Here is a 12,915-nt window from a genome sequence, read left to right on the forward strand (position 1 = left end):
TGTACCATGCTGCTCTTCTGTCACTGGTCTCTACTGCTTCCTGTACCATGCTGCTCTTCTGTGACTGGTCCCTACTGCTTTCTGTATCATGCTCCTCTTTTGTCACTGATCCCTACTGCTTCCAGTACCATGCTGCTCTTCTGTCACTGGCCCCGACTGCTTCCTGTACCATGCTGCTCTTCTGTCACTGGTCCCTACTGCTTCCTGTACCATGCTGCTCTTCTGTCACTGGTCCCTACTGCTTCCTGTACCATGCTGTTCTGCTGTGACTGACCCCGACTGCTTCCTGTACCATGCTGCTCTTCTGTCACTGGCCCCGACTGCTTCCTGTACCATGCTGCTCTTCTGTCACTGGTCCCTACTGCTTCCTGTACCATGCTGCTCTTCTGTCACTTCTTATTACTGCTTCCTGTGCCATGCTCCTCTTCTGTCACTTCTTATTACTGCTTCCTGTGCCATGCTCCTCTTCTGTCACTGGTCCCTTCTGCTTCCTTCAGCATGGAGTTTTTCTGTTATTCATTATGGTTGAAGGCAGAAGGCCTACATTTCTGTTATGATTATTTGTAATTTGTGTATTAGAAAAAAATAATAATAATAAAATGTTGAATTTCTGCTTCCCTTTATGTTCTTATGTCAGTTATTCTCATTAAAGGCTCATACACACGCCTGACTTAAGTTGGGGGGGAGGGTTAGTACAGAGGCCCTTGACCAGCGATGGCCACCGGGCAAGCGATCCACCCAATGTGACATCACACAACGTTCCGTCGCTGCCCCACCCCGCATAGCACCAGAACATGTTGTTAGCTACATAGCTGACAGGCATCTGTGTAGGCCGACCCGGCGATGTCACCCAAGGGGATTGGTTCCCAATCCCCGACCGGTGATACTACTTGTTAGGTGTGCACACACTTTAAAGGGAACCTAAACTGAAGGGAAAATAACGAGTTTAACTTACCGGGGTCTTCTACTAGCCCACTGCAGACACCCTGGGCTTGTGCCATCACTAATTGCTCCCCCAGTCCCTCGCAGCAACCTTCTTCCGACCAGCCTACTCAGCGAGTTGACGACACACTGCACATGTGCGGACGTGGCCACACGCATCCTCCATCCCGCTTTAGTCGCTGGGAGCATTCTGTGCATGCTTAGTAGAGATTTTTTGTGTACTGCGCATACACAGAGTGCTCCAGTCCATGGGAGCACATGGAGGCGTGCGGATCAGGACTGTGCATCCAAGTGACAGAGGGTCGCTGCTGGGGACCAGAGGATTACTTTGTCACGGCATGGCCACAGGGTGGCTGCAGGGGGCTGGTAGAAGCCCCAGGTAAGTTAAACTCTTTCCCCCCCCCCCCTTCAGTTTAGGTTCACTTTAATGGCCAATTCTACTGTTTTCAACATGGTCCTTTGAGACTTCATGCCGGCACAGCTGAGCTTTAGGGATTCGCATGCATTTTCCTTTTTTTTTTTTTGCTGCATGCTGTCCACATTTTTTTACTCTGCAATGCCAGTTTAACGGCAGTCTATTGATTTCAATAGGCTGCGTTTCCCCATGTAAATTTGCATGCGTGGGAATGCTGCAGATTGCCCCTAGTGGGAAGGAGGAGTCCTAACTCCTCTTACATGCTACTCTACTGCCACTAATATACACTGTACTATGCCCAATGAACCTGTGCTAGCACTATTCCCTATGAAGTTATCTGGAAATGGTTTTTGCTTATTTCTTTAGTTTGCATTGCAAATGAGGGTGATAATAAATGCTAGCAAAAGGCATGCCACAAACAAATCTAAACAAAAATGGACACGTGCAAGAGTCATGTGAAAAGTTATAGATGAATTGCAATAATGCCTAACTTCAGATTTTATATATTACAAACACCCCTGACTTGATGCAAATAAAATGTTAAGGAATAGAGATCATGTGACTTCTTTTCTCCTCTACTGCTGTTGTTGGCCCCCTCCTGCGAATGAAAACTGATACTATGCATTAGGTAATGATGATGGGCTTTTTACCTTCCCATGCTGGCTTATCGGTGGGGCATAACCAAGTCACCAGAATACTGGAGTACGCCAGATAATAGTTAACAGTCCAGGAAACTATGACTAAGGGCACATACTGAGCTCGATCTGTGTCAGTTTGATCCTGTGGATGTTTGGCTTTTTGTGGATCTTTACAATAAAGTTATCCGGCTTTTTACAAACACATCTGAAGCCTGTAGGGCCTTCTCTTTTTCCAGGATCGGACTGTAGTAGACAGCAGTTGACATTTGCTGCTCCCAAGCTAAAATTAACATTTTTGTTTGTAATACCCGTCTGGAAGCCAGCCAAGCAGGAAATGACGCTCACTTCCTGTGGCTGAAGCGATCACGTGTGCGGTAACGTATTGCTAAAAATACACTTCCGCGCATGCGTAAAACTTACAGCAGGTTCCGTTTCTGCAGAACCGCACAGTAACAAATATTTGTCTGAGTGTCGGGGATGCGTCAAACGTAATTCCCGTCGCATCGCGCTGTACCACGTCGGTATGAAAGTCCCTATAAACTTTCATTTACCTATAGTGGGGTACCGCACCGGCCCAGTGTGAAAGGCCCCTGATTAAATAATTTATAAATTGATATTCTGAAAAAAAGCAATTTTATGAATTACGTAGTTATTTTCACTACAGTTCTTTAATCACCTGGGTGGAGTGGAAGTAGCCAGTAGTGATGGGAATTCTGGCTCTTCTCAGAGAATCGGCTCTTCTGAATCGGCTCCCATTTAAGAGCCGGCTCTTACGGCTCTCAATCGGCTCTCCATTAAATATTACTGGACACCACTCAGAATCAGAGTAAAAGCCCCGCCCCCGTCTCCATGACAACTCCAGACTGCTTCTCTGACTGGGGCAATCCCTCCTGCTACTGCTCTGCTCCGCCCCATACACTCCTACAAGCTGCAAGAAGAGGACTACATCTCCCAGCATGCCTCAGCACCCTTTATTACACAGCAAATCAGAGCTGTGTGGGGCGGCTGAGGCATCGGCTCTTTTAAAACTGAGAGCCGGCTCTTGTCGTTCGCAGCAAAGAGCCGGCTCTTAGAGCCGGCTCGTTCGCGAACGACCCATCACTAGTAGCCAGTTCAGACAAGAGATTGATCTAGTTGGAGCTGGCATTTTACTGCTGGTGGAAGAAAATGAAAAAAACACTTGGTGGACAGATTCAGTAGCATACAGATCCCCCTTCCACCATAAGCCAAGGGGCAGATTCCCATGTGACCCCTGTCTGTAATGAGGGTAATCTGAAAACATGGTTATTATTCCTGTAACTGCTATGCTTTGACAATGCATCTTTCCTGTTCCGTTTTAATAGCTTCCTCCACCAGCACACATATTGGAGAACGTCAGTAATACAAGACAAAAGCTAAATAAAGAAGAGAAGAAACAAATAAGAAAACAACTGAAAGCCAAAAATATTCTCCTGAGACATGAAGGCATCGAGACCGTCTCCCGTCCATCCAAGGTAGCGTTTTTCAGTCTGTTGGTAATAGTGTTCCTCTGGGACTAGTACTTTCTAAATCTGGCCCAGAACAAGTCTTGTTTTAGATGAGTCAAGTGTCTATCGACCAAAAACAAAACAGCATGATAGCCAGATAGTTGGCATTTTTAAAAGCAAATAAATATGGAGATGCCATAATGTATTCATTTCAGGTTTTCTTTAAAGCATAGAAACAACAGGCAGACAGCTTCAAACCCCCTCACATATCAGCAGTGCCAGGCAATCCTCGCAGGGGGGTAAAATGTACAAATGCCCGCAACAGGACATACGCAACAGAAGATAAAAATCCAAAAATCTGCTACCAGCCTGTCTTTTGGATGTACCAATAAAGATTTCTGGATTTTATGGTCATTTGGTGTGTTGCAGGCATCTGTACATGTTCCTCTAAAAGGAACCTGAGATGGGAGACCTATGAAAAGCTGCCATATTTATTTCCTTTTTAACAATATTGGTTGCCTGGCAGCCCAGCTGATCTTTCTGGTCAGTAGTGCATGAATCACACACCTGGAACAAGCATGCAGCTAATCTTGTCAGAGTTGGCATAGACATCTGATCTGCTGCATGCTTGTTCAGGGTCTATGATTTAAAGTGTTATGCTACGTACACACATGCGACAACGATCGTTTGTTGAGAACGACGAACGAACTTTTAATTGATGAAAGAACGACCTAAGTAAAGTTAGTTTTAAAAGGTGTGTAACGATCTGATCGTTAGAACGAACGTTACATCAAAAAAGCAACTATTGCGCCTGCGCATAAAAATGAGAAGTTTCACGAAGAAATAGTGAAATGCGCATGTCAAGCCTAGTACGAACGATCGTTTCCAACGATGTACTACTTTTGTAAACGATCGTCGTTGGTTAAAATCCGCCGAGACAGAACTTTCTTTTGTAGCGATTTGGCTCGTTCGTCGTTTGCCTTAATAGTCGGTGGTTCGTTTTTTGTAACGATCGTCGTTGGTAAAGATCGGGGAACGATCGTTACAAACGACTATAGTCGCATGTGTGTACGCACCTTAAGAGGCAGAGGATCAGCAGGACAGCCAGGCAATCTACATCTCTAGCCAGGCAATCTACATAAACATGTCAGCCTCCATATCCCTCTCACCTCGGGTTCCCTTTAAAGCACATGACACCAGGCAAAACTTTTGTAAATTAAAACACACCTGTGAAAAAAGTAATATATAAATGCCCTTTTTGTGCTTTAAACTTCCATGTAGATATCTGAGTAGTTCCAGGGTCTCCCATTCACCCATCTTTTATTTTTTTTTTTCACTGGATCCCAATCATCTAGAACTGTCCGTGGCTGTGGACAAGAGCATTTGAACTGGGCCTGCTTGAAACCCATACAGATGTGTCATTTGGCTGTAGTCACAGTATGGGTTCTGTTGTTACTATGGGGAGGGATGGAGGAAGGCTTGGCTCACACATACAGTGGAGGAAATAATTATTTGACCCCTCACTGATTTTGTAAGTTTGTCCAATGACAAAGAAATGAAAAGTCTCAGAACAGTATCATTTCAATGGTAGGTTTATTTTAACAGTGGCAGATAGCACATCAAAAGGAAAATCGAAAAAATAACCTTAAATAAAAGATAGCAACTGATTTGCATTTCATTGAGTGAAATAAGTTTTTGAACCCCTACCAACCATTAAGAGTTCTGGCTCCCACAGAGTGGTTAGACACTTCTACTCAATTATTCACCCTCATTAAGGACACCTGTCTTAACTAGTCACCTGTATAAAAGACACCTGTCCACAGAATCAATCAATCAAGCAGACTCCAAACTCTCCAACATGGTAAAGACCAAAGAGCTGTCCAAGGATGTCAGAGACAAAATTGTAGACCTGCACAAGGCTGGAATGGGCTACAAAACCATTAGCAAGAAGCTGGGAGAGAAGGTGACAACTGTTGGTGCGATTGTTCGAAAATGGAAGGCGCACAAAATGACCATCAATCGACCTCGCTCTGGGGCTACACGCAAGATCTCACCTCGTGGGGTGTCAATGGTTCTGAGAAAGGTGAAAAAGCATCCTAGAACTACACGGGAGGAGTTAGTGAATGACCTCAAATTAGCAGGGACCACAGTCACCAAGAAAACCATTGGAAACACATTACACCGCAATGGATTAAAATCCTGCAGGGCTCGCAAGGTCCCCCTGCTCAAGAAGGCACATGTGCAGGCCCGTCTGAAGTTTGCCAATGAACACCTGAATGATTTTGTGAGTGACTGGGACAAGGTGCTGTGGTCTGATGAGACCAAAATAGAGCTCTTTGGCATTAACTCAACTCGCTGTGTTTGGAGGAAGAAAAATGCTGCCTATGACCCCCAAAACACCGTCCCCACCGTCAAGCATGGGGGTGGAAACATTTTGCTTTGTGGGTGTTTTTCTGCTAAGGGCACAGGACAACTTAATCGCATTAACGGGAAAATGGACGGAGCCATGTATTGTGAAATCCTGAACGACAACCTCCTTCCCTCTTTCAGGAAACTAAAAATGGGTCGTGGATTGGTGTTCCAGCACGACAATGACCCAAAACATACAGCAAAAGCAACAAAGGAGTGGCTCAAGAAGAAGCACATTAAGGTCATGGAGTGGCCTAGTCAGTCTCCGGACCTTAATCCAATAGAAAACCTATGGAGGGAGCTCAAGCTCAGAGTTGCACAGAGACAGCCTCGAAACCTTAGGGATTTAGAGATGATCTGCAAAGAGGAGTGGACCAACATTCCTCCTAAAATGTGTGCAAACTTGGTCATCAATTACAAGAAACGTTTGACCTCTGTGCTTGCAAACAAGGGTTTTTCCACTAAGTATTAAAGCCAATGGGTACCGGTAAAAAAAAGAAAAAGTCATATACTCACCTAAGGAGAGGGAAGGCTCGGTCCTAATGAGCCTTCCCTCTCCTCTCCCAGTGCCCTCGGTGCTGCGCTGGCTCCCCCGTTCGCGTCCGCCGCCGCAGGGACTTCGGAGGTCTTCGGGAGCACTCGGGCTTCCGAAGACGGGCCGCTCCATACTACGTACGCGCGAGCGCGTCATAGAGGGCGCTCGCGCATGCGTAGTATGGAGCGGCCGCGTCATCGGGAGCCCGAGTGCTCCCGAAGGCTTCCGAAAGCTCCCTTCGGCATGCGGAAGTGGCAGTATTTGACCGAACTGGTCGAATACTGCCACGGGGGATGCTGCGCGGGACCGGGCACCGGGAGAGGAGAGGGAAGGCTCATTAGGACCGAGCCTTCCCTCTCCTTAGGTAAGTATCTGACTTTTTCTTTTTTTTACCGGTAAACATTCACTTTAAGTCTTTTATTGTTAGAGGGTTCAAAAACTTATTTCACTCAATGAAATGCAAATCAGTTGCTATATTTTATTTAAGGTTATTTTTTCGATTTTCCTTTTGATGTGCTATCTGCCACTGTTAAAATAAACCTACCATTGAAATGATACTGTTCTGAGACTTTTCATTTCTTTGTCATTGGACAAACTTACAAAATCAGTGAGGGGGTCAAATAATTATTTCCTCCACTGTAAGTCCAGTCCTGTCCTGTCAGTTTTGACAGTTGGCTTCAGTTTTGCATGTTTTTCTACGGATGCATTCACACATAAATCTGCACAATTCTGGTCCGGTCCTGTCAGTTTCTCTGGCTTGGTTCACACATAAAAGGTGTACATTTCCGGTGCAGTCCAGTCCTATCCTGTCAGTTTTCTATCAGTTTTTCATGGGTGTGTTCACACATAAAAGGTGTACAGTTCCATTGCAGTCAGGTTAGGTTCTATTCCCACTTGTGCCGGATCACGTGCGGCCAGCACTAGGGGACAGTGTAGAGTCTGCTCTGATGGTCCGCCGTGGTCTGGCTGTAGCCCTGGGCAGATGCATTACCTCTATAGGCTATATGGGGGAATGCTTCCGCCTGCCCGTGATAATCGCAGACTGCACAAAAGTGCAGTCTGCTTACCGCAATGGATCCCACAGATCCATTGCAGAGTGACAAGTGGGGAGTCTGCTTACCGCAACGGATCCCACGGATCCATTGCAGAGTGACAAGTGGGGAGTCTGCTTACCGCAACGGATCCCACGGATCCATTGCAGAGTGACAAGTGTGAACAGTACCTATTTATAAAATAGGAGCCGCTCACTGTCTGTTTAGCAATGAGCAGAGAACTGACAAAAAATGTCTGTTCTCCAGCACAAGTGGGAGCACAAACTAAAACTGATAGAAAACGGATTCAAAACTGACAGGAGAGGACTGGACTGGATGGGAAATGTACAGATTTACGTATGAACCAAGCCGAACAACAGTGTGGTGCATGACGGAACAGATTGCGATGGTGGGGGGGGGGGGGGGGGTTTAAGGGGTGGAACTAGTGCCATTGCTGTAGCATCTGGTATGCAAATCTTTTAAATGGACCTGAACTCTTGCACAGGACAGAAATAAAACATAGAAATGCACCCTGTGTGTATTTAGAGAGTTTAGCCTGTCTGACTCCCCCTCATCTGTGATTTAGCTGTAATTTGATCCTTCAGCTGTTTCAGCTGCCTGCCATGGCAAAGCTGCTAATTGGTAAACACAGGATGTTAACAATATGTCGGCTTCCATGAAAGCAGGAAGTAGACACGCTGTAGATTTATTGCAGAATTTGTGTCAGCTGTAGCAAAGAAATGTTTTACTGTAAAGGTTATTATGCTTTTGTGTATCTTATAGAGCAGGGAGGAAATTCTGAGTTCAGGTCTGCTTTAAGTGACCTTGGGGACACCTACGCACATGCAAGTTTCTTGTCTGAGATGGCCCTGAGGCTGCCTCAGCCGGGTGTGTATGACGCTTTAGTTATGTAGATATGCCTTTAATGAAAGTCTTTATCTCTTCTCCTTACCTGCAGAGTCTGGTTGTAGCGAATGGCGGTCTGGGGAACGGTGTGAGCAGACAGCAGCTTCTGGATGTCCTGCAGAAATATGGATGTGTAGAATCTCTAATAATGCCCCCAAACAAGCCCTATTCATTTGTCACCTATTCATCCAGTGAGATGGCCTCTGATGCGTATTCATCAGTCAGTGGAGAAGAGCTCCCTTCAGAAGACTGCGGACAGAAGGTCACTCTCTACTTGAGCTTTGTTGATAAAGGTATTCCCATCTTCTGCTCTTCACTTTAAAGGGAACCTAAACTGAGAGGGATATGGTTGTTTCCTTTTAAACAATACCAGTTGCCTGGCAGTCCTGCTGATTTCTTTGGCTGCAGTAGTGGCTGAATCACACACCTGAAACAAGCATGCAGCTAATCCAGAGTGACTTCAGTCAGAGCACCTGATCTGCATGCTTGTTGAGCGGCTGTGGCTGAAAGTATTAGAGACACAGGATCAGCAGGAGAGTCAGGCAACTGGTATTAATTTTAAAAGGAAAAATCCACATCCTTCTCAGTTTAGGTTCCCTTTAAGCCTTTTTCACATAGATATTTACCCAGTGTCTGCCCGACATTTGCTGTCACAGCTGAACAATCACTTTATAAACACCAGCATCCCGATGATAGTGTTTTTGTGGCATTTACCTTGGTAGTATTGGGGAATGATTTGGATAACACCTAAAGAGAACCTGAGGCGAGGGGGGTAATAGAATTGATACTTACCAGGGGCTTCCTCCAGCCCCATGACCACTGTTGCCTCCCTCCCCATGCTTCATTAGATCTTACAAAACATACATGTAAAAAGCTGTATAGTGGCTATCAATTATTTTGGTAAAAGAGCTGTGCTGATTACTAACCCGGTTGGTACACGGGTGGATCCGCTGCACGCCTGACCCCTGTAGCATTTGAGTGCTGTCTCGCCTACTTGTTTTGGAGATTACCCCTCCCCTCCTCCCCCCCCCCCCTCAGTGACCAGGTCATTTTTCACAATAGAGGGCTGTCCAGCTTTGTGAGCGTGCTGCACAGCCCTGTAACTCAGCACACAAATGGATTTTTCCTCCTTTTATTGTCCTTAAAGAGACTGTGAAATGACTTTAAAAACAGCTTTTTAGCTTATATTCTACATGGGCATGTTTGCCCCTGCTAAAACGCCGCTATCCCGTGGCTGAACGAGGGGTCTTTACCCCCCAAATCCCCCCTTGCAAAATCCACAACCAACTTGGTCGTAGATTTTGCTGCTCATGTAGGCAGAGCTAATGGCTGTAGCTCTGCCTCCATGCGCGTCTATCAGCGGCGGATCTCCGCCTCTCCCCCGCCCCTCTCAGTGAAGGAAGACTGAGAGGGGCGGGGAGAGGCAGCGATCAGCGCTGATAGACGCGCTGAGAGGCAGGGCTGCAGCCATTAGCCCTGCCTCAACAGAAAGCGATCCCCGGACACCACGGAGGGGATTTGGGGGGGTTCAGCCGCCGGATAGCGGCGTTTTAGCTGGAGCAAACATGCCCATGTAGAATATAAGCTAAAAAGCTGTTTTTAAAGTCGCTTCAGACTCTCTTTAATAGGACACTCTTTTGGAGGACTATGATCGCTGCTGCGATCCTGTGGGGTTTTTTATAAAACAAAAAAAAGGGAGGCTTTTCCCTCCCTCCTTCCTCCCACCCACCTGTGCCATCCTAAATCGTCATAGGATAACGATCGGCACTCATTCCCCCCTGTCATAGGCATCAGCCTATAAGAGGACACACAATCAGAGCCGCTCTGAGGGACAGCCGAGTGTCCCTCATACAGCGCTGCAGGACATAGCAGCGCTGTACAAATGTAAACAAGGGCCAATACTTTCCCCTTTCAGCTCTAAACAGTCTGCTAGCCGCGGTTGTGGCTGATGATGGAGCGCAGCATGCATATTCCCTGGTAAACTGCAGCTCCAAGACTTGACGGCATTAGGCGGACCTGGGGCTGCCGCTGCGGTTATGCCCACCGGTTAAAGGGACCCTGTAGGTGATGGGGATTCGGAGACCACCATATTTATTTCATTTTAAACAATGCACAGATGATCAGATACGCAAAGATATATGAAATAATAAGACATCCTTTGTCAGAATTCATTACAAAAAAATAGGTATTATTCATGTTCTGAGGAGGATTTACATCATTCTTGAATGTAAAACACTGTGTGCTTGTTTTGGTTTGCAGTAAAATTAGAAGATGCGTCGCCCCCACCGTTACCCCCCGGACTGGTCATTGCAGAGGACTTTGTTTCTCCAGAAGAAGAACAGACACTGCTGGAAAGCATTCACTGGGAGACGGATAATTGCAGTAAGTAATTCTACAGCTCAGATGTGACAGAAATGTTCACCTGCTCACCTGCTGCTAGAACAGCCTTGATGTAATATTGCTTGCTGTGCCTACCTGGAAAATCAAACATTTAGTCTGCCACTTGCGATTGCAACATTTATCTCAAAACGCTGAGAGTAATTTTGCACCTTAAATTCGACTGATTTAGAGGAAAGCGGTTTTTGGCCCTTTCTATCCTCTATTAAATCGTTCCAATCATCGCGCAAGACCCACGATTGCTATTCGCCAAACCGCAATTGCTCCTGTGGGCTCCTCTGCATTCACTCTTCCTCCAATTGCTTTTGGATTACTGTATTTTTTGAACTATAAGACTCACTTTTTCCCCCAGAAAGTGGGGAAAAAAGTCACTACGTCTCATAGTCCAAATTCAGGGAGTTCTTGACTTACGAATGCCTGCCAATACGAACCTCCAACCCGCCGCAATGTCTGGGACTCCCTGTACTGTGCCCATGCAGAGGAGGACACAAAGGGGAACAGAGGAGGACACGAGGAGGACACAGGGGGACATAAAGGGGCATAGAGGAGGACACAGGCAGACACTTTGGGATACAGGGGGACAGGAGAGGACACAGGGAGTCACAAAAGGTACAGGGAGGCATGAGGTACAAAGGGGGCATAATCCACTACATGCCTTTTTTACCATGGATGCACCAGGTTTAGTATATTTTTCCCCCCCTGGTTTTAGACCTCTAAACCTGCGTCTTATGGTCAGGAGCGTCTTATAGTCCGAAAAATATGGTCACCCGCGGGATGCGGCGATTCTAAAGTGTAGCTAAAAGCTCTCAAAAGGGCATTGGCCCTATGGCTAGATTCAAAGTGGGATCTTGCATTGCAACACTGAAAGATGCACTGCAATGTTAAGTCTATGCGAAGTTCACAGTGCAACGTTAGCATTGCGGTGTTAAGTGTTGCGTTATGGTTACACACTGCTGCAGTGAGTTACTGTTAAATGCACACGTTAACAAGTACAGTGAAGCATACTGTTCATTGTCCGTATGCTTCACTGTAATTCACTTTATACAATGTAACAGTGTTAAGGTGCGGTGCAACTTTTTTGTTCCGTTGCATTGTGTTCCTGTTAGACGGAGCACAACTCAACGTCCCACTGTGAACCTAGCCTTAGACATTTTGCATTGGCTAGAAAAGGGTTGAGACCTTTTGTCAGGTTGCTATCTGTGTCCCTTTGAGTAACCTTCTCTCAGTTTTTTGTGAGAGTTCTCATTTAGCGTACTTTAGCTTGTTTGGTGAAACATTGTCAGGATGAGGCCTGCTCAGGTGAGGCTGGCTAAGCACAGTTGCTGGGGCCACCCCAAAAACATGGTTTGTATTTCAGTGGCTGTGTGGTTCCACATTGGCAGTGACATTAAACATAGTGGAACTCAACCACATGGTTTAACTGAGGTAAGAGGTATAGAAGCCAGGTCAATAGTCAACAAGTCCAACCAGGGGTCAGAAACCAGAGGATCGTCAAAAGTCATGCCTTAAAGTGTACCCGAGGCAGTTTTTAATATAAAAAAGGGACACAGAGGCTTGTTCCCATCTAAAGGACATGCCTTTCTGTGCCCTCCGAGCCGCTGCCAGCCCCCCCTGTGCCGCGCTAGCCCCCCATCTGGCGACAAGGAGCTTGTCGGCAGAGTAATGGGGTGGAGGCTTCCATTGCAGGAGAGGACCTCTTGCATAACACTCCTTCCTCCATCTCTAAGAACCTCTCACTGGCTTCCTGCCTCCCCCCCCTGCCTCCTTCATGCCAATCTCCGTTCTGTGCTCACGGAGGAGAGCATAGAGCTGCTTCTGCAGCGTTGTGACCCCAAAGGTCACAAAAATGAAAGTAAATGATTGCAGGATTTAGGAGCGGCGGGAAGAGACTACAATGAACACTACCAGTTCTGGCCACCCTCCTGGATCAGGTAGTATGCTTCTTTTTTATTTTATGTCGGGCTCGGGTTCTCCATAAGTCAGAAACCAGTGGATTGTCATCAACCAAGTCATAGGTTAGAAGCCAGAAGATCATCAAAGCCAAGCCACAATTCAGAGGCCAGAAGATCATCAGTCAAGTTGTTATTTACAATAAAAGCACCTTTCACACTATAGCTGTGTGATCGTCAGACATTTGTTGGTTGATCGCATCCCAACGGACTTAGCAAGTCACATT

At 46.3% G+C, this 12,915-nt stretch overlaps 1 protein-coding gene across 2 annotated transcripts in view; it reads left to right on the forward strand.

The window, feature by feature from the left end:
• Window positions 1–12,915, forward strand: part of ALKBH8 (alkB homolog 8, tRNA methyltransferase) — a 45,203-nt gene that overhangs the window by 1,513 nt on the left and 30,775 nt on the right. For both annotated transcript variants that reach the window (XM_068266863.1, XM_068266864.1), the window contains exons 2-4: window positions 3,339–3,488; window positions 8,395–8,635; window positions 10,602–10,724. In XM_068266863.1, the coding sequence (XP_068122964.1) occupies window positions 3,339–3,488; window positions 8,395–8,635; window positions 10,602–10,724 (514 nt within the window). The remainder of the gene's footprint in view (window positions 1–3,338; window positions 3,489–8,394; window positions 8,636–10,601; window positions 10,725–12,915) is intronic.

The sequence above is a fragment of the Hyperolius riggenbachi genome, chromosome 2 (assembly GCF_040937935.1).
Source record: "Hyperolius riggenbachi isolate aHypRig1 chromosome 2, aHypRig1.pri, whole genome shotgun sequence".
In the NCBI taxonomy this organism is placed as follows: Eukaryota; Metazoa; Chordata; class Amphibia; order Anura; family Hyperoliidae; genus Hyperolius; species Hyperolius riggenbachi.